Source organism: Anopheles ziemanni, chromosome 2, assembly GCF_943734765.1.
Source record: "Anopheles ziemanni chromosome 2, idAnoZiCoDA_A2_x.2, whole genome shotgun sequence".
In the NCBI taxonomy this organism is placed as follows: Eukaryota; Metazoa; Arthropoda; class Insecta; order Diptera; family Culicidae; genus Anopheles; species Anopheles ziemanni.
Window position 1 is genome coordinate 58,246,449 of NC_080705.1, and position 22,976 is coordinate 58,269,424.

The following is a 22,976-nucleotide window of genomic DNA, read 5'->3' on the forward strand; positions in this document are numbered from 1 at the left end:
GAATGGTTCAATTAAAACCCCTCGCCATCTATTTTCCACTGGCTCAACCGCGAGACGATTGAAGGTTTCCAGTGCTCGCCCTTGGCGGGGCGAAAAGACAAGCCCAAGAAGAAACGCGAGCAATTCGGCGGTGCTGGGTTCCTCCCAGCCGGTTCAATTTCTGTCCAAAGGAAAAGAGGCCATCGCCGCACAGTTGGGTGGAAGTGGCACAGTATGAACGGTTATAGATTTTCGTACAGGTTTGATTTTGCAATTGCTGCAGATGAATACAAAATTAGATTTTCATAAACTAAACATAGAAAACCCTACAGTTCCTTGGTTTTACATTTTTTTGTTATGTTACAGAATTATATCTACGTTTCAAAAAGAACTCGCATAAAATAATAATTTTTTCATTAAGAACTCTTGTAGCATGTCGTGGATTTTTAAAGATTTCCCTTGAGAGAAAGAAAAGTGGAATGATTTCTTTTTGATGCAGTTTTGTTAGGAATTATCAAATTGTAAGATTTTTGTTTGTTTAACAAATCGATTTATTTAAAATTTTACTTTTAAAATGGTTTTATCAGCTATATTCATATTGTATCATGAAGTTTTATTCTGTAAATTATAAATTTATAATTTCAATCGCATCTATTGCAACTATATCTCTTTTATAACTTTAGCATTGCGCAGCTTTGATCCTATCCAATGTAGTAAACATTCACCTTTTCTTTTCACAACCAACTGCTACTCTGTAAACTGCCGTATAATCTTGCTTAAATTTAAATTTTAACACTTTTCCGTATCAAATGTGTCCCCCTTTCTCCCACTGTGCATGGTGGTAAAGAGGAACACGAGACAGAAAAAGAAACACAATCCACAACCTTCCACGACAGACGACGTACGTCGTTCCAGGCGCTGAAAATGATTAAAGTCCCCCCGGTCGGATCCTGGCCACGGGTCTGGAAATGGGTCCGACAACAACAAAGTAATTTTCATTTCATTCCCCTTCCCCCCCACCCGCAATTGCAAATGATCCGTGAAAATTCCTGCCAATTATTCCACGTTGGCGCTGATAGGCGTTCGCTAGCCGACGTATTTTCGCTACGTCCCGGAACAGCGGCCTTTTGCTTTTGCTTGTGGTTGGTCCTGGGATAGAAAATTGCTAAAAAAAATACGTCGATTGTCGATTGTGAAACGAGAGAGCAGCGAAAAACCGGCCGAGAAGGGAAACGATTGTGCGAGCAAAATGTCCTTAAGCAAGCCAAAAAGCCCCAAAACATTCTTCACCCTCGTCGTCGTCATCGTCGTGCTTTGCTGGTTTGTGGCGCACGCACATCGTTCTATTCAATTTGAGATGAAAAATTGAGTTTTGAAGCAGTTTCTTGTTACACTATTGCCAATTTGTAAAATTTATTGAGAGGCTCTTTGAGATCCTCACATCAAACGATGCTAGCAAAAGTGAACACAAACACTAAATGAATCGAGGTATTATTCCAGACCTCTTTTGTGTTCTATGGTTCTACAAATAAGTTACATATTGTTATGCTTTTATTTTGAGTTCATAATAGCTTCATCGAACCTTTTAAAGGGCAATTAAAAGTAACGTTATGCCACTAAATTAGCAGTACACGGTGCACTTTCTTGCCACCTTTAGTGGCGGCTAGTGTCACTGTAGTTTTCCATTACGCTCTAAACATTATCATTGTCTTACACACCACAACTTTTGTTTAGTTTAGAAACTTTTCAACTTTCCTTCGCTCCTGCTGGTGGGAGTGACTTTGCACGGTTAAGTTTTACCGCCATATAAACCAATCGTTCTCTGGAGGTCGGAAAAGTGTTGCACCTCGAAGGAGTGGGAAACTTGTTCCGTTTCCAGACTTTCCAAGGAGTTTAGTAGAGCAGTCGCCATAGACAGAAGTAGCGAGGCAATGGATCGACGAGGGAAGTTCTAGAATGGTCCAGGAAGCAAACAGCACATGTCCACCATGACATACCCCGAGTGACATCAGTCTTGGGACATTGGAGTTCATCGTTTTAGTCCGTGAAACTTCAGCATCTCTTAGCGTCTTCTTTACCAAGAACTTGCGGAACACACACACACACAAACGCACGGTAAACAGGGCAGATAAAAGGGATCATTTGAAGTTAGAAATTGAGCACGGAACAAATTACCGAATGTGTAGAATTTACATTTACTTTACCGCCACTCCCATTAGAACTGTTGTGAACAAGACTCGTACAAATGTGGTATGACTCTGGTAAAATCTGCGTAGCGGTTGTTGTGCTTTGGAGCGTGTAGAAAAGAAGAACTGTTACTTCTTCCCTCTCGTTGTTTGTGCGTTTTCTTGGTTTTTCGGAGTACGTAGTCCTTCAGACAAGTGCATCGCAGAGGACGCCAAGAGTTGCCATTTGCTAAATTCTGTGCCCGGCACCGAGCCCCAGACGCTAAAGTTCTGAAAGTTCAATAATGGATGCATGTGGTCGTCGTTGCTGCCGGTTATGGCAGCGCGCCGTCTCCTTCTGGGCCTGGTCTCAAGTGGACGAAAAGTTGGGAACACTTCGGAAAGCTAAGTTTTGTGGTACATGTGTACACGTGAACGAGAACGAGAGAGGTTGATAGCGCCAGTTTTTACCAAAGATTTCCAAACTCCGCACCGGGCGGTTAGTTCTTCCGCAGCTTCGGTAGGTTCAGCAGCTCACTGTTGTTCACCGCGATTGCGGCAACATTACTCATTTAACTGACTCCGACTGTGGTAAAGTACAAGCGGACTAGACCACACAGGCATACACAGACACACTATTACGTATTTCCTACCAGGACATGGCTCGCTGGCGTTCCGCAACTCCTTCCAAAAGAAATTGGGTCCGGAAAAAAAACAAGCGAGCCGGACAGAGCTTGTGCTGCCAAAGTCGCCAAGTTTGCGGACATCGAGGTTCTCGCCACACATACCGACGCAGCGGCCACCACTATTGTGCAGCGCCGCGTACAAAAGGGGTCGTAAATTTTCTATTCCTGTTGGCAGGAAGTTGGTTTTCTTGCTGCTGGTCTCCTGCGTTGGAGCAGTGGAAATATTATTAAACTGTGTCCGTTGCTCTTCGGTATGTTGTGTGCGTCGGTATGTGCATGCATCCGGGAACGTGCACAAAGGGGTTTCTGGTGAGAGCGTATCCTGGCGAACGAACCGGACTCCATTCAACCGTGGCTCGATGGTCGCTTATCTTCCGCTTCCAGCAGTGGAAAATGGAAGAGAAACTACTAAACTGCAGCGCAAAGCCCGCGGTGCAGTCTGGTTTCTCATTCTTTCTCCGTTGTGGATCAAAGGATCATTCTCCACGGCTCGTAAAGCCAAGCGCTCCTGTCAACCTTGACAAGGAGGAGATGAGTTCTGGAAAAATATTTCCTCCCCCTGGCGGCAGTAGTGCGTTCTATGAACGTAACTGGCCATAAAAATGCGTTTGCGGCTGCTCGCTCGAAAGCGTGCATAATTCTCGGGTACCGATCCCCCAGCCTTTTTCAACCGAGCATAAGCTAGGCAATGAAAATGAAAGAAAACCGCACTGATGGTTGGCACGGCCAAAGGAAATTGGATACCGTAAATAAGTTTCGGAAATAAAAAAAAATAGAGCGCATAGTTTTAGTACGTGTCCTGCAGCAGCTATAAATTGCTTTGTTTTCGAAGCCATTGCTTCCGGGTTTGATTATACGAGCCAAAAGAAGTTCACTCCTTTTACCCTTTTTCTACCTCATCGTAACGGTTGGCTAACGATACTTTTCTACAGAAGGAAATGTTTCAATACCTAAAATAATTTTTGTATTTATGTTACGTACACGTGATCGATTTAATTGTAGATTCAAGCTAAACAAAAACGTTAGTTAGTTCTAACTATACTATTGAGCCCAAATTTTAGAACCTGAACGAACATTCTTTTTGAAGAAAAACAAAATAATGAATAAACTGTGATAAAACAAGTAATTATTTAACAAATTGAAATAGGAATAATTGGTAAACAAACATAAAATTTTAACTATTCCCCAACAATTAAACTAAAGTTGAAAATTGATAACAAATAAAAATAGGGAAATTGCTTTAGTATTACTTTCAAAAATACGAATGGAAACTTCTTTGAAAATAATGACTGAGTAGATGAATACTTACAGGACCCATTATTTTGACGGAAAACTTTGAATTATTATTATCATTTCTATGATAAGTTTTAATAAAAATGTTAGTGATAATTTATTGTTAAGTATAGATTTGTATTGTACATTTGTAAACATAGTGTTAAAGAAGATGTACTTTAGGAAGGATATCAATGTAGCAAAAGATTGTCAAGTCCAAGAAAAACTATAGTTTTTATCAAATTTATTCGTTACACTTTTAAATCTTATTCATTCCATATGTCATCTATTCAATCAGAACCGTTTAGCTCTTCCATAGCTCTTAGTATATCGATAACCTTCATCTAAAAAAAAGTCGAACGTACTCCTTGTAAAAATTGCGCGTTTTCTGGTTGGATGCCATTTCTCTATATCACTAAGCCTGGGCCCACTGGTTTTGTGGCAATCTGCTCATCTCCATCGTTTCTGCTTTTTTTTCTTCCCCAGGGAAGTACCACAGCAGCGCCGCGTAGCGCCTACCCTGGAGCACCACCGCCTGCACCGGCCACACTAAAGGGTGCCCAGCGACCCGCTATGACTAGTCCGGCCAGCGGCATCCCCGGTGCACCGTACAGAGGCACCACCTGGACGCAGGGTTACGCCCCGACACAAGCAACCTACCGATACACCGCACCGCTGGGGCAGACCTATGCATATACGCCACACACCACGACCCAGGTAAGTTGGGTCCGCGACCCCATCACCAACGACGCAGCCCCCTCTTTACCCTGTTCCACGGGAAATCTATAGCGCAACCACTGGTTTTGATCAACGACCACCAGGCTCTAACGCCGTGCATCCGCGAGGCTATAACTCGGTTTCGGTGCCAGATTGCAAATCCCCTCCGCTGGGACGCAAAGGGTCGTTATTAATCCAAGCAACTCCGGCCAGTAGTGCACTCGCTATTTGCAGCCCGACTCTGTTGACCCACTGCTACCCACCCTCCGTGGTAATGGGCCTGGAATCCGGAAGCGTGAGTAATGTTACTCCCGAGATTGGGGCGGGATAATTCAGTCGTTTTTCTTCGAGTCTCCCCTCGCGACGCTGGAATACTACTACTAATCCACAACAACGCAAAGGAAGGTCGGACAGATGAAAAAAAAAATGGAACGAGTAAAATCACTTGCAGCCTCCAGGATATCGGTACAATCCAGTTCTCGTGTAACACCGTGTAATCGGATCGAATCCTTGCGAGTAAATTCCTCCACATTTCCGCCAAGAGTTCGTTACCATAGGTGATCAAAGTTGTGGAACGCCATCCCCTAGAATCCGCAATTAATGGCTTTAATCTGCTCTATATCCGGAGTTTCCCTCCCATGGGGAAGAAGGAATATATGAACCTATACAGCTTCCTGGCAAAAAAAAGCAAAGTCCCTTTGCGTAGTTTTCGCAATCACTTCGCGACGCTCGAGCTCGAGTGTACAATTTGAATGAGCAATCTCGTTGCCCACCCCTTGTCCACCGTCGTTGCACTTAAGGGTGGGCAGCACGTCCTTCCGGTTGGTGCACGTGATAATATGGAGGAGTAAATTAAATTTCGTTAGCCCTTGCGCCGCGCGCTCCTGATCGATTCTAGGGCGTTGTAACGTGATACGTACAAGGGCGGCTTTACACGGCTCGCTGGTGAAGAAGCTACACACTACACCAGCATGTGTGTTGCTTACAAATTTTCGCATGCATGCAACACTCCCACCAACGGGACGCGGTGGTGTTAGGTCCTTTGTCTCATTCCTTTCTGACGCTATTTATTTCGCGTACACTGTTGGTCTTTGCCTTTCGCAGCGAGCACTCAGAGACATCACCACACCGACCCCGTTGTGATGGATGTGCACAAATTTAGTTTTACTGTTATTGCATTACCTTAACTCTATGCCCGTCCTCGCGGATATGCACACACGAACCGACAGTTTACTGACTACTACTTCCGGCGGCTGGGACGAACGGGCGTACGGTCATCGGGAGGACACACAAGGTCTCCTCCATCCTTCCTACCGTCAAAGTGGTGTGACACGTGTCGGTTTGATGATGTACGATCCACAGTGGTCTTCTCCCTGGTGGCAGACGTCGTACTGACGCCTTGTTGCGACTTCATTTTCATATCGGCGAAACCTAGTTAACATTTAACACTGTTTCCTCCAAATGCACGCGCATTCGGAGAGGCACCCGAGAGACGCTTACGGGGCGGGTACCTGCCATTGTACAGCTCTTTATCATGCACGTCATGAGGCGTCGAGATGGCTGTGTGCAAGTTATGTGCTGTAAAATAGGACCCATCCGAAGTAAGTCGTGTACTGGGGCCCCACAGAAGACGTCAACCCGCAGACTTCTCTATGCCGCGTGCGAAGCTTTTTGACGAACCAAGACGAACGCCCGTGCGCCATGATATCGTGAACCTTTTATCTATCTCATTTGGCAGCGAGATGAATTCAATTTCGTCAACTTAGGCTGCCGGCGTTTTGTGTGTGTCCTTCCAAGGCCGGCCGGAATTCGGGGGACGTGTTTTTCCGTTTCTATGTTTCTTTCGGGTTGTTTTTCTAGAGTCCCTCTCGCAGCCTTCCTGCGTGCCACACCGACCGAAGGACGTGCTTCTCTGCACTCTCAAACAAAACCAAGCTCCTCACACACACACACTGGTCCTATTTCCTGGCTCTTTATCTTATCACTGGTTCGAAGCTCTTCGCTTGTTGGTCAAAAGTGTTGGTCTGCCGCAAGGAGAGTTTCTAGAAATGTTTCGTCGTGTACGTCTTAGGGAAAAAAGGCTCTTTTATTCTGAAAAGGCCGCCCCAGAAACTCGATTCGACACTCAATTACAATACGACGATTCTGCACATTCGTTATTTTGAACGAATTTGCACCGGAACAGGCGGATCTCGGGTAAAAAGTCTTGCCCGAAGATGATACCCGAACGCCTGATGAAAAGCGATCAGGACGACATACAGGACACGGACCACGGGGCAAACAACTGTGGGAGCCGTGGTGGACTTTGGCTTGTCGAGCAACTTCTTAAGCTCCCGAATGACAACTCCTAAAATTGATCGATTTGAAGAAACGAAGAAAACGGGCATCATCTTGAACCGGGCATCCGTGCCCAAATGTTGGCCTCTTAGTTACTTTTTTAGGGTACAAACTCCACAAAACACGTTGATGAGAAGCGAAAAAGCGGCAGAGAGGTAGGTGGAAGCAAGTGGAGCGGAAAGAGCTCAACTAAAGCAAGCCTTTATTAGATTTGCCACTATCGAGTCGATGCAGCAATTTGATGAAAAGCGAAAGCGTGACGAGTGAAACTTTTGCGAAAATCGAATTTTCGGGAAAACTCGTGCACATCTACGCACACTACCACACATACACACACACACACACACTCTTGTACGGGGATGGTGGCTCGAATAACTTTAGTGCGTCGGTTCAAGAAAAAAAAAAGTGGTGCGGCTTAATTTGAGCCGAAAGAAAAGCTCGCCAATGAAGTATGAAGTTGGAAATGGAAATGTGACGTAAAGATCTGCGAAACCATGGCAATGACTTTAGTTGCTTGTAATTTTTTGAATCAATGAAATTCAAAACCCTGTTACAGGTATAAGACATCCAAAAGTTGAATAATCTATTCAAAGACCCAATGAAAGTTAATCCGCTTTTTCCATTTTTCTGGCAAGTGGTTTTTTTTTTCATTCGATGGTAGATCATAGGCAATAAGAGAACGAATACAGCAAATAACAAATGTGTGTGTGTGTTTTTTGTAAGAGAACGCACGCCAGATGAAAAGCGAGTAAACTGACACGGCGCATCCATTTAGCTCGAATTGTGCTCAAAGAAAAGTGTCAGCGCGAATGAGCGAAGCTGGGAAATGTGGTGTTGGTAAGCTGACAAAAACTTTCCCAAAGCGTGGGGCGGCACTACGGCAGGATGGTCGTTTTGTTTCCGTGATGGTTTTTTTTTGCTTTTTCGTTCACACTAAGTTCTGCTGCAGAAATTGTCAACGGCGAATGCAAAAGAAAAATAAATGCTTCGGTCGTCGGTAGGATACAAAAAAAAGGATCCTTGCGAAAAGACTGATTAGTTCGGAAGTGAAGACGACACTCGATTAAAGTTTTGTACCACCCTGCTTTTTCTTGTCCTTGTTTTTCCTTTTTTGTTTTTTTGATCATGTAAACACAAAGAACCACTGCGTGTCAATTTTCCTTTTCATCCGCTTCTCAAGCAAAGTATCTACAAGCGACCGAGAAGAAAGCAGAAAAATTTAAAGAGCTCGTAATTTCTAGACTTCTTTGCTATAACATTTTCGGTTGTTTTTGATGTTTTCTTGCGCTTTTAAAACAATCGTAAAAGTATGTCGTGTTGCTTGTAAAAAGGGGTTTCTTTTGCCTAGCGTCCGGCAAAGTCACGGGAGTTTAGGAAGCATCCACAGAGGTAGACTAGAGTACGATAAAGAATTTGTATTTCAAACTAACTACTTTTCAACCTGGTATGAACACAATCGACCCGTAAGTTGATCGCTTTGTGGAAAGTATTTCTGTACTTCATTGAAATCGAACTTTTTCCTATCGCGTACCTCGCTGATGATCTATAAAGTGGACGTGAGGAAAGCTCTCGGCATCATTGGAAACGACCGTCTCCAAAGTCTTTGACATCCTGGCAGCTAATGAAATCCAAGGAAAACCCCTCATCCTTCTACGGACGGAGTGAGAAATTCATCGACCGACGTGGAAGGTGAATTCGTGGAATACTTTATCCGTGTACCTGTCACGTTGTTTGGTGCTAATGGTAATGCGAATCGGTGGCCTTTATCGGTGGTCTTAAATAAATAAGGCTGCCATTGACGTGCTGCTCCATCGCTGCGGGTGCTACGTGTGTCTCCAGGCTGGTTCCTCATAAAGGCCCAAATATTCTTATAGTGTACAGAAGCTGAACAGTCGATGGTAAAATGCTTGTGCTCCATTTTCGCACGTTGTATTTAACCAGTTTTTCATCCCTTCCCGGTGTGTTTTGCACGGCACGTTTGGGAGCAGGAGATCGGAAATCCAGCACACTCGGTGACCGGTTTAGGGAAGAGTGCCATTACCAAATGATATCCGAAAACCAATTCATACCTCCCACAACGAACGCGCGTCCGTTTCCTTTCCGGCCTGAGTGCGTGTCAGCGAATTAACGAGGAAGCCGCGGGGAGTTGGATATCCCCGGGAAGAACCGACCCGTCCGGAGGTAGCCCGGACACCCGTTACGGTAGCGATTAGGATGTGGCCAAAACTTTATGACCAATCAATAGATAAGCTACTCAGCAAACCTCATATACGCAGTCGTCGGTAGTCGGGTGGAAATGATGTTGACGGCGACACCGCAGCAGCGACCCGGGGTTGGAGGGAAGGGTGGGTGGGGATTATCGGAAATGTCCCATTCCGTCTTGCGGGATTAATGCGTGTGCGTGCGTGTGTGCCGGTGTTCACGGGGTCGTTCCCGTGGTTTTATGTCACCGGGATCAGGAAGCGGCGACGATGAACGACCCGAAATGTGTCCGGTTGCCTTTCAGCTCAGCGTTCAGTTCCGTTGGTAATTGATTCTGACCATTGCGGAGATGAACTTTGCGAATTCGGTTTTACCGCTGAACAATTATGATTAAAGCATCGGATTTACGGCATCCCCGGGCCGTCTGTCTGCCGACGTATAGGACCAATCTCTGTGGCCTGTTATCGGAAATGGCTCAGTTTGCCCAATCCATGCTCGGGCGGAAGGTTTGTAATGGGGGTAAGTTATTTGGTTTTAATAAAAGATAGCATCTTGCAATTATTGTGTGAGCACAAGGACCTCCAACAAACCCGTCCGGTCATCACGGTGGTACATTCCTCTGCCTCTGGCTGAATACGAAACCATAAGGGATCTACTTTGTAGACACGACAAAGTTCTGTCTCGGAAAGGAATGGCAACGGTCAATAATGTCCAATATTGTCGGGCGTGTTTTAATGGGAATATTTTTCTTCAATTATGGATCGTTTGGTGGCACGATAAAGCTACTACTAGAATAGTGTCTCACGACATTCGCCTATGAAGACCAAGTGAAATGACATCATGTACCGCAGTGTCTAGCCCGAGACGGGGCTGCAATGTTCGCAATTTATTTTCGATTATAGTGGAAGTTTAGCATCTAATATATTGCTTTTTTAAATGCTTTTTTGTATCTAGTTTGAACACACAATCATGTTGTTTCGCATTAATTTAATGATTATTTTTGCAACTACAGTCAGATAAAATTGTACATCGTCAAAAATACAAACGATTAGAAATGCCGCTTCTTTGTTTCTCATAGATCGTTAAGCATGACCATAACATGGAAGGCTTCCAACATTACTATCAGAAATATACTAATATACTAAACGTTAATTTCCGTTCGCTCTTTGTGATTGTTTACCTGCCGTTTGAAAAAATGGATGCCAAAGACAATCAAGCAAACCTCTTATACGAAGAGGTCAATTGAAGAGACTTAGTGTTCAACTCCACAATCGCAGAAATGCGGCGGATTATAGACGGTACTTGTTGTCCGCTATGTCCGCTGGTTTTCCATCACCATGAACTTAGAGCCTTTTCATATGGTTGTCAAGAGGACCATTTTCCCCTGAATGTTATTCTTTGTTTTTATATTAGCGAGATGAAGTTTTCTTCAATTTTCTCTGTTTCCGGAGCTTAAAAACCGCATCGTGGTTTCTTAGGAAACGCTTTTATTCTGGTCGTGTGGTCAGCTGTTTTTGGTTTGTTACTAAGAAGAAGGAATGTTTTTTATAATAGGAATTTGAAAAACCTTTCATGTCTGGTATGTTTTAAAAAGCTGTTACATATATGTCGGTGTGGCATCATCATCCCAGACAGTTTGGTTTTGTTAAAATTATGTTTGTTATTTTATGGAGCTTTCTGAACTGAATGAAAAACATTTTGTATTATTTGTTTCATGTTATTTCATAACCATTTTGTTTCCTGCAAAATAATCGTCCAAAAAAGCAAACGTATATCCATTCTCATTTTAACAGTATTGGGTCAGTCTTAAGTAGCCAAAAACTGTTTCCTCTTATTGCCCTCGCTCTGTCATGTGCCCATAAGCGTGTGTGTATGTTTGAGTGTTTGTGTGTCCATCAAGTATCTGCCAGTAGCCCGTGTCCAATTCAATTCAATCCAATACCCACTAGAAAAACACGAAACTTTCACGTGGAAGGAGGAGTACTATCCGTCGGTTCTCATAACAGAATGGGCAAAAGATGGATCACGTACGGCGAGTTTCAGCTGTTGTTTCCTCGCCCTGCACCGTTGCCGTGTCCGAGAAATCTTCCAAAACCTAACGTTCGTCGTCCGGCCGGAGAGGTCAGCCAATAGCGGACCGGTACCGGACCGTTCTGTAAAGTTTACCTTTTAGTATCCTTTTACAATCCTGCCCAACCGGCCCGAGATATGGTGCCGGAGACGGTCGTGTTGCCAGCTTGTAGCACACTTTTCATCCACCTCATCCGTGCTTGGCCGGATGTGAGATTTTCATTTACGGATATCCCGAACCCTCCGGCACACGCCGGGTTTCTTAGAACCTACTTCTTGCCCCACCATCCGTAGCTATTCATATAACGGTGGTTTTTCAGTATCAATATACGCCAAACCTTAACGGACTTTCCCGTCCGACCAGAGCTTCCCTGATGACGATGGCCACAAGGTTTTTATTTATCTTGCTTTCCCTTGCCCCGACCCGGGTAACCCTAAAGAAAATATCCTGTGGTTTTCCCTTCAACCGCTACGCTCCTCAGCGTTATCTCAGATGCTGAAGAAGGATACATCTTAGGATACAGCCCTGTGGACCGTTCTTTGAAAGTACGACACACGATGGAGAACATAAAGAAAAAATAAGAAACGATCAAAACTACATCCAAACCAAAGCAAACTACCGGGAAGGGATCGCATTTTCTCCTTGTGCGCCGGGCTCGCTTACTGAAATCCCCCACTGATGGGTTTTTATGGATGAAGAAAAAGGATTTTGATTAATCCCGCACGGGCCACTTCGGGCTGGACTGGATTTTACCGGAGCCAATTCATCATTCCTACCTCCACCAAGGCGTCGGGCCGTTTTTTGTCAAGAACCAGCGAACCTACCAAACGGTTTCCAGTGCCAGAATTGGACGCGGGCAGCAGTCGTCTCGTCCGGTCGTCTCGCAGTCCAGCGCTGTCGCTTGCTCGCTTCATTCTGTTCGAGTGAAAAATACACTGGACGTCGTACCCTTCAGCCGGGGGTTTGTAATTTTCCTCCAAATGAATCTTGGAGGCAAAGTTAGCCCTCCCAGGAGTGAGGAGTGACTTAGATTAAGCACTTGTAAGGATGCTTTATCGATCAATCTCCGGAGGAGAGCGTTCGAGACATTTTCCATCCAAAGTTCATAAGATGGAGTTTCAAGCCGCTTCCTTTGCCGCCCGGAATGTTACATTTCTTCCAGTGCCATTCATTTGCGTAATGGTTCGAAACTCGGAGTGAACCGGTAAGAGCAATTCAGTCACAAATAAAGCAGATTGGTTTGCCTATTTGAGGAAGAATTCTCCCAGGGTGTTCGACTGTGGGCGACCTTTGCTTCGAAAATGTAATGAAAAACTAATATGGACACTCCCCAACTCCCGGATAGGGGGCCCGGATTTGATCGGAATTGGGTAAACAAGAGTTTTCTGGAAGATCCAAAGGACCGATTTGTTGTAACATGTCTTATTGATTTATTTCCGGCAATCCTTTCGGATTCGCATGCTGCCTGTGTCAATGTGTACCCTTCGCCTCTTCCCTCCGAGCCGCCTTGGTTCGTTGATCAAACTTTTTCCGACATCCAACGGGGCAAATACATCATCATCGTCTCCAAAATGGAAGCACAGTACGTGAGGAAGTGGCTGTCGGTTGACAACTTCTCGATTGAACTCTCTTCCCTGGCCGTTCACTGGGACGAGCGCCGTTCCCGTTGCCGGTCCTGACCACAAATCCAATAAATGATCTTGTCCGAAATGTCAACAGGACGCGTGGTAAAGGACGCACGTGCAAAGAAGCGCCATGATGGGGAAAGACCCAAAAGTGAAGGCGTAGGAAGCTCATTTGAATAAGATAGGATAGGCTCCAGGTCTGCAGCCCGCGGGGCCTGAAGTTTTGGAGTATGTTAAACAGGAGGCTTCTTCTGCCGGGGAAAAATCTGCCATCCAACCATCGGCAGCTTCGGGTGAATGGACATCGAAGTTGCGTTTGGAATGGAATGAGGTGACGAAAAAAACAACGGTGCCCTGTATCTTTTTGCTCCATTTTCCACTTCACATTTTGCCCGTTGCGGATTCCAATTCTGGTGGTCACAGAACGGTTAGGGTAATGTGGGGTAAAATGTACCGGCGTTTTTTAACCAAAACTTGTAACTTAAAACGTTGGAAGCTATGTTTTTTTAGTACAATCATTTTTGTCAAAACTTGGTTAAAAAATGTAACAATATTAACGTTTTTCGAAAACCAATCAAAGGACACAAATTCATCTTCCCAAAAGGTACGCTTTTATAATAACTAGCGGTAAAAATCCACTACTGTATCTGTGAAAAGGGCTGATATTGGCTGGCTTCGTGTAACTATTTTTAGTTTCTAGATAATTGAACTGTAGACAACTTGAGTTGTTTTTTTATTTTTCTATAATGAACCGTGAGAAACAATTTTATTTTTAGTTTGAAGATGCAACTTGCCTCACGTTCCCCTACCAAAGGGTGTTTCCTGTGGTTGAATGCCGAAAGGATAGCATCACAATTGGGAAAAACACTCGTGTTTGTGTGTGAGTGGGATCCACTGGGAAAACAGAAAAATCCTACTCTTTCTTGCTTCCCTCTTTTCGGAATGACACATTTACATGCAAACAAATGATGATGGAACTCTCGCTACCGTGCGTGCATACTTTTCCCGAGTCCCGGCGGCATTGTCCGTGGCATTGTCCTGGACTCTTGATACCTATAGGTCGGCCTCGTCGGGGTCTAGGAGCCAGGTTCGACCATAACAACCTTGTTCACCTTTTTTCCACCACCCCTTCCACCACCGAAAAACTCCTGGCCGGCGTATGGAAATTTGCGAACGCTGTTTCCTTCGTCACCTTTCTTAGCCCCCGTTCGAATGCCTTCACCCTCCACCGTGCTCTCTATTTAAAATCGATTCCGATGGAGCCGCCTGGTGGCCCACGGTCCCAACCGATGGCTTTCGGAGGTAATGTTTTCGTCGTTTCCGGTTGGTGTGTATTTTAGTTGTTTTATTTAGTTGCTCCAAGGGAGGACGGGACTCCGTGTGTCTTTAATCGCAACGCCGAAAAACAGGTTTTCCAGCTATCCCTTTCACGCTCGCCGCCCCCGCAGGTCACACTTCATTGGGGATGCGGGGAGGGTCCCGCGAAAGGAAACATCCGCTCCGGGGTTTCGGGCCCCTGGGGAGAATCGAACCACCGGAATGGAGACGCTCGGTGGGAACATTTGTTCGGGCATCTTCCCCCGGCCCGCCCGGTAGGGGAGTTTAAATTTACATGTTGTTGAATTGAGCATAATGTGCTCCGGAATGGCTTCCCGAAAGTGGTAAACGATTGTGCCGTAAAAATTTGCTGCCTGAACATTCAGCCGAATTTTATGGGTTTTATCTGGTTCTTGTTTCTTATTCGTTTGTGTTGGCTTTCCGATGTTTTCTGACGTTAGAGTGTGTTTGTTTGCTTGTATAAAAAACTAACACATTTTTTTTAATAAATGAAATAACCTTTCTTTAACTTTCGTTAACTATCTTTGGTCAGGAAAGTCCCATTTATATTTGATCAGAAAATTTGATCAAACTACATGAATTGTATTTAAATTAATTGTTCCGAAAGTAGCAGCTGCAATAAAATAATCCAAACACTTTGCCTGAGCACATAATGATCGAAATATTTCATCGTTTATTCAAAAAAACTAACTATTTTGATAACCTAGAAACGATGAACGCATGTGGTATTTTTACAACTTCCTTTACCTTAAGAAATATCCAAGTTATAATAAGCTCCTTTCTTATAGTAGACTGAACCTACCGGTGTGGAAAATCCCTCTTGCTTATATATTTCCGCTCTATAATTCGTAACAAACCCCCAAAACCAATATAGAAGTAGTGTTTTTTTCCCTTCGCTCCAATCGAACGTTGAAATCGTCGTCAAACACATTTTTTCCGCAATACCGCAAACCGTAACGGGTTGCCGCATATACTCTCATAAAATTATGCAAAGCTTGCGGCTTTTTGCAACGCAAATGACGTCTCGGACGTTCGAGCAAAAAAGGCCGAACCACCTCCGGGGGCCCTCTGTGCCACCTTCCCCACCCGATTCTCGTTCCTAGCCCGACGTTTGGTGGACGTTTTTCCCGTCACCCCATACTGATGTTTCCTTCTGCCCGCTGGCATCGGCATCGGTCGTCGAGAGTTCGGAATTTTTATTGAATGGTCCAAACTTCCGGTTGGGTGGAAAAAATAAACGAACGTTCTGAATTGGGGTACCGGTTTAGCCCGGTTCGATTCGCAAGGAGCGTGGCACGGCAACGCGCGCACGGGATGAATATTTTCCGTATCGATGAAGCGAACGAACGCTTTGATGCGGGAGTTGTTTTCCAAGCGCCGTATATTTAACTCCATGATTTGTGGACATGCAAAATGTTAACCGCTGCTTAAATTGGCAATATAAAATCCAATAGTTCTATGCTTGGATCGATTGTAACTCCAAGGATAAAGGTGTGTACATTTTTCCCTTGCCCCGGAGGGCGTTACTTCGGGATTTGCATTTATTCGTTATTACAATCGGTTTTATTCCGATCTTTATATAATGTATCTACTTTAAAAATCAACTGAAGTCGAAATTTTATTCCTCACACAGTCTGTCATTGTGATTAGGCATTTTAGTTAGATAGAAGTTGTACCTGGAGCAAAGATCAAAGGACATTCCTGCATCCAAGTGTGGAAACTCTAGGCCCAGCCCATCAAAATCCCTTCCCAAGAAAGCACGCGTTCACCGTCGTGAAATGCGCAGGACATTTTCTTCGCGATTCCCGATAGCATATGGACGCCTGGAAGAAAGGCAACCGTGTAGCATAGTTCACCATACGGCCAGCGTTTAACGCTCCGGGGACTAGCGACTGCCAGTGAACCAGATGGGTGGTGCATACGGTACGGATCTGAGGGTCCAATAATTTACTTTCAAAGCTCGACACTCGACGGGTTTCCCGGGGACGGTCCCCACTTTCCCCCGCCTGCCAGATGACAAAACTTCCGAAGGATATATTCTTCCGCTGGGAGTTGCTGGGAAACGTGCCGGCGGTACCACTCCGCCGGGAGGGAAAAGTCGCAAGTGGCAAGGCTCGGTTCCAAGAAGCCAGTCGGCAAAGGGATGCGAAGGAATGTTTCGAAATACTTGCACGTCTCCTCGAGCAGAGGCGTTTCATGCGGTCCCGCTCGTTGCCGACTCGAGGCCGAAGTCGCTCAAGCTCGGCATGTCCGGGGGGCAGCAGGGTGGGTGGGAACATTTTTTCGCAATGGCAACGTGATTTAAATGCTAAAATAGCGCCAACCCACGCCGTGGTTCACTCAAAGCTGAAGCTCGGTGCGGTCCACCGCATGAATACTAGTTGAGTTATTTCGAGGTTCGGTGCCACAGTTAAACTTACCGAGCTGTTGGCGAAATTATTCACTGTTATATAAAACTTAAAATCGAAGGAATAGTCGACTGACTGATGCTTTTACTAAACATAATGCTCGTCCGATGGATCGATCGATAGAAATGTCTCTTAACAGCCCCGAATTCATTACAAAATCCTTGTTTATAATCCTAACCATTGCCGAATCGCTGACGTCATAATGCTCTCCTCGTTAACAACACAGCTTGTACGGTTCATCGACGTCATCGAATGTTCGTCGAACGTGCCGCTCATTTCCCTCAGTTCGGTGTTCATCATATTTCCAAATTTCCTTTTCCTTCGTGGTATATGTCTGAGCGCTTATCGACTTTATGTATTTTTCTCCCAGTTGAATAAAAAATTAGCCAAAAATCGTACCGAGCTTCGTAATTGCAGCCCGCCTGCTCTCTCTTGGTCGCTGCTCTCAGAGCCGTGTTTACGTGTTCCGTACGGATGCATATGTGTTGGTTCTATGTACCGTGTTTACTGATATCATGCAGCTCCCGGCGGGAGTATCCATTGGCAGCTTCCGGTTTTGGATTTCCACGTGCCACATCAGCCTGTTTAGGGACATGTAAGGGGATAGAGAAAACGGCATAGCAAGCAACGCAGCGTGCTTTTGGCCGCAAACTTTTCTTCGTTTCGTTGACGCAGGCCCTCTGTGTTGCAGTTCCAATCAAGCGTCCGCGATAGGAACGGTGTTGAACATCTGCTTGATGACGTCAGCACAATATTATTTTATCTATTCACCCATGTTTAGTGTTTTTGCTGTCAGAAGTAGCGAGTTTCGTTAAGAACTTGTCTTCTTTTTGTAGAAATTTTTTTTTAAGATGAAGGATTTTTTTTAAGATTATGACAAATTATGAATTGATGCGTAGTATGGTTTTTTGAAGGATATCATACTAATATCATATCTCCCTATCTCCCATATTGATTTGAAACTGTCAAAATAATCAAAACCAATTGCTAAACTACTAATCACTAGCGATTTCTAAAAAGATTCTCAAAAAGTTTGTACAAGTAGGCCTTCTTATAATATAACCTTGAACGTGTAGACTGTATAAGATATTTCATATATATGTAGGAGAGCTCAAAGGCCATCAACTCAACTTCATCAGTTCACATTTAAAAATGGAACGCTTTGTATGTCACGATTCATGACTCTAAACTCATCGAAATGCATCCAATATCTTAGATTTAGGTGACATTCAGTCTGGATTATTAATCTGTCTATTTTGTTGACTAAATTGTATCATTTGATTTATGGTATTTCGTTTAATGCTGTCTTCCAAATGCTCCATAGTACCTTTCTTTCTGAGGATCCACAACACGCTTCACGAGTGGATGCGCGGGTTAAAAAAAATGTCCACAGGTGTCAAAGGCTGCTTAGATTTGAATCCTAATCGAGACCGAACTCTTCACCTCTACTAAAGGACTGACTATCCTCAAAAACAAGTGAGAAAAGTCTGGTGACCTCTTATTGGGGCGCTAAATAATTTCCTCTGCAAATCGTTACGTTTCCTCCGCAAATAATCAAGATTAGATAGTACAAGGCTTAGTACAATCTTAGCACTCATCTTATCTTAGCTTTTGACTAACGGGGTATAATGTCTAGTTACTAATCCAACCCAAAGTACTGTATTAAAATTACATTTCAATACTGCACAGTGAGACATGTGCAATACTGAATCCAATAGAAACACCTTCTTCCAAATATGCGCAACAACTCTGCAGGATATCAGGATGGTTTAACATCGGGTCGGAAATGCTTTCCCTTGCACCGTAGGATGTCGATGCTCCACTCGTAGCTGTGTACACGGAATGGTGGAACCACGTTTGCTAAGCTGTTTCGGTCGTCATGATCCACCAACAACTTCGCCGATGAAGGATGATTGTGCTCCTGATTGCATCACAGCCGCATCGGTCAGCCGGTTTCGTGTCCAAACACAAACCCATTCGGTGCGGTTCGCCGTGGTATTTGTCCTTTTTACCATCTCTCAGCTTTCATTCTGACTTTGCGCGGTTTCGATGGCAAATATTTACTGTCCTCCGCTGTCAGCAGTGCCTCTCCAGCAATCCATCGACCACCATGTGTGTGGCTCCTTGAAAATGGTGATGCAACTTTGTCATTTCAGTTACATATGCGCCTCGCAAGTGTGAGTATGGACAAGGGTATGCTACATTTCGATAAACCATTTGAGAGCAGTGAGGAAAAATCGGATGCACCGAATTGAATTTAAGTTTGAAGTTTGAAGTTTTGCAGCTTCATGGAGTTGATATACGTGTAGGTGTTTCCACCGCCTGATTTCAATTAGTTTCCATGAAGATTCAAGTTTGGATTAGTTATGCAAAAGAGCAACCTGCACTAAATGTCGTAGTTGCTAAAAATTGAATTCATCATTTTCCAGTTTTTAAGCAGTTACACTGCTATGGTTATTTCTCTGTAGAGAAATTAGTGCACCTTTTAAGCTTCTTCCACGCTGCCTTCTAGATCGCTTACCTTCCCAAAAACTAAGCAAAATATTTCATTTAACTTTTAAAGCCGATTTCAGGTAGGCTTTTCTCCACCATTGCCATTGACTGACGGTTTATCTTATGATTGTTTCAATCCGCGGAAAGCGAATCAACCAATGTCTATAGGCTTCAGCAATCTCTTTCCAAACACGATATCGGTGTCCCCAGAGATGCAATCGTATCCAAATTGCTCTCCGAACCCCACACCGTGCGTTTCGTTAAGCATGCTCACATATCGCCACGGTTTGGAACATCCAAAATAACCGGGCTAGATAAACGAAAAGAAATAAAAATAGAGATAAGAGAGAGACGGAGGCAGAGAAAGAGAGAAAAAAAGGGCATGGGGAAACGGTGGGTAGAAGATAGAACAGCACGGGCACTGAAAGGACAAGAAACGGCAAGGCAAGTTTTCAATCCCACCCGACCGCAGTCTTTTGAAGGATTCCAACCGGAACCGGAAGCCTCCAGGGCTGGTAGAAGAGAGATCGCTGCGTCAGGCAGGTTTTCGGTGCGCCAGGACGCTTTTTCCTGTTTGCATTTTGCATCCCTTCGTGCTTTCCTCCTGGCCGCCGTCCGGGAAACCACATACTTCTAAACCACCAGCATAACGCTCGGTGGTGCAGGAAAAGGTGGTAGGATGTGGGAAACTCCGCTGCCAAAATCAGAAAACATCGCAAAAGGCTGGTAGAGGGTGGGATCCGGTTCAGTTGTGTGTGTGTGAGTATGTATGTGTGGGAATATGTTTGTGGCATCGTCTGGCCTTGTAGCCTTGTACTTCGAGCTTGTTCGTGGTTGTGCCGAGTGGTTGGTTGTGGTTTTTCCGGAAAAGGACAATCAGCTAAAACCAGGCCTCAGATGACAGGCTAGAAACGACGGCGCGATGATGTTGATGATGATGATGCTGCTGCCGCTGATGACGAAGATGATAGCGATGGGTGATGATGACGGGTCTGTGGGTGAATTTACGAAGAATTTTCTCCGTAAGATCTCGGCAAGATAACAGTAATTAAGCTCACGGGCATGAGTCGAGATCGGTGCGACGGGGATTCACTGCCTTATCTTCCAGCTCGAACCACATGGTGATGATAGTGTTTGTCCACGCGATAGAAGGACAGTGCACAGGAGGGCAAGCAGGAAAATAGACACACAAAGGGAGAGGTCCCTTTTTGGGGCCGATGTGCTACGAGAAAGTACGGAAGGTGGAAAACGAAGAAGCAAAGCGCACCGGGAGGATATGCCCAGGAGTTCCTACGGCAAAACCACACCGCAAGCCCGACCGTTCCGTGGAGTGAGGGTAGCTGGATAGCGGAATATGCCCATCGGACCGGAAATAGGGACCGTTCGGAATCGGCTTAATTTAACGACAAGATTTCCCTTTTAATTTCGAGCTTTTCTCTGTTAACATTTCCCCACAATATATATGCTGCTGGTAGCTTCAAAGGCTAGGTCTAATTTCAATATATTGTTTAAATTTGGTACCATATACTGCACGGAAAAAAATCGTTCCCAAACCAGTGTATTTCATTGGAGGAATTTTATTTGATTTAAGATTTTAGTTGAGCTTACCAAAAAAATGGAATTATTCAAAGTATCTATCAAATACACAAAACCCACACATTCCTGGAATGTAGTTGTAATGAAACTGATTCGGTTTATACTCTGTGCAGCTTCACTTTGCCATGTATCGAGTTCCCTTTTGTACAATAAACCTGTTATGACCCTTTTTAATTTCTTTTATTTATTAGTTTTTGAAACACAAAGATAAGGGTACGATATATTATTATACAGTTATCTCCACTTTGAATTGCACGATTGAGTTTGAAAATTGCTTCATGCATTCACAGTTTCTCAGAATTTGATGTAAATTATACAGTAATACGTTTGCAGAGTTAGTTATGAGTAGCCCGATAGCATAATAAATGCATCAAGTCAAATAAATGTAAATCCAACCAAGGGTAAAAAGTAACAAAAAACGGTAACAGTATGTTCAGGCCATCAGACATAACTGTAGACAACATTGGTCGATCGGACGTGACAGGGGTTAGGAGAAGATCATCTGAAGAAACCGAGCGGATGAAAAGGAACAGAACCAAAGGCAGAGGAAACTCAAATGCCACCGAGTGATAAATCCCATACGCGTAGGATTACACCCGCACACTGCTATTGTATTTGCGACCCATGGAGGGCGGGCATGAAAGAATTTTTCCACTGATATGCCGGCATCAGCATAACTGCATAAAAATGCTTTCCGGAGCGAAGTGCCGGAAGTGGAACATGAATGGGAAAAGGTTCACATGTTAATGTGACATTCTGTGAATTCCTTCTAGTACGCCGATTCAACCTACCTTTCTTGAGCAATGCGTTTCTTCTTCCGATTCAATTGTGCTGTCTTCGCCCAAGATCCTTTTGCTAATGTTACGAAACTTGTGGTCATTTCTGGAAGGTTTACTTTCACTACGTCACCTCACAAACATCTTGAAGTAGAATTTTATCTAGTTTGTTGTTAAATATATCAGTAGCATTAGTTTGTTCTATATCTTGAGAAAAATTTACCACCGACAAGAAACTTCCGGCCTGAAAATTAACAATCTGCGTAACGCATCGTAATCACGTACGCTGGTTAAAGATAGGCGACGTAGCCGTCGTTCCTCGTCGCCAGAGTGTATAGAATCTACATCGGCGCGATTGCGTGCCGCTATCGGAATGTTCAAATCGGTCACGGGCGACGCCCTCCAAAAGGGAAACGGGCCAACAAACTGAGAATCGGAACAGAGAAATGGAGAAGTGAAAAGAACCCCGAAATACTGTTCAAAACCATCTGGAATGTTGATAAAGTGAAGAACAAAGTTGAAGGCCCCGATCATCGCTTGCTTCGGATGCATGAAGTATAGATTAAAATTCTTCCCGAAGAAACAGAAAGAGAGAAAGAGAGCAAGAGTGAAAGTGAAGATGGAAAAAAGAATGGGCAACGGGAAACAAATCATCACCAGCCTACTGTAGTCACACCGTTTTGTGACGTCCGAAGCCGAAACTGTCAAATGTCGTGTGGCACTTGCGAGGATCGGAGATTCCGGTGAAATCTATGGATGAGGGCGGTCGGGGCGTGGTACCCTGATAAGCAAAGAGGCTGCGTGTTGTAGAATGCCGGAATCACATGCTTCGATGCCACAGTGGTCGTGTCGGGAGGGGAAAAATGAAAGCATAAGTGAACCTCCAGATGACGTTTGAAGTAGCGAGAGAGTACGGCACAATGGCCCAGCATCCGAGAGATCCTTTTTGGAGAAATTCAAACACAATGCGAGAGTGAATTGGACGTGAATCTCCTCGGGAAAAAGTATGCACTCGGCGGCATATGGTTGGAAAGGTCTTCCGTGAGGATGCCTGTGAGAGAGGGCCTCGACTCGCGTGATGAATTCAACTCCACTACCACCACTACCCGATTGCTTAGGATACGCTCGCGCGCATGACCGCCGCTGACGTGAGGGCGAGTAAACGCCCCGCGTGAGAATGGAATGCCTGCCGAGATGAGAAGGCGGTGAGATGGTGCCTTCTGGGCCCATTATCGTCATCGTTCGCGCACGTCGTTCGGTGCCGGGTTGTGTTGTTTTCGTGTAGTCGGCTGCATGCGTCCACACCGCGAA

The 22,976-nt window shown here is 44.6% G+C and overlaps 1 protein-coding gene across 2 annotated transcripts in view; it reads left to right on the forward strand.

Annotated features, from left to right (window-relative positions):
- The window catches only part of LOC131293225 (protein alan shepard), a 196,621-nt gene that overhangs the window by 135,553 nt on the left and 38,092 nt on the right, over positions 1–22,976 (forward strand). For both annotated transcript variants that reach the window (XM_058321341.1, XM_058321415.1), the window contains exon 3: positions 4,589–4,819. In XM_058321341.1, coding sequence (XP_058177324.1) covers positions 4,589–4,819 — 231 coding nt within the window. The remainder of the gene's footprint in view (positions 1–4,588; positions 4,820–22,976) is intronic.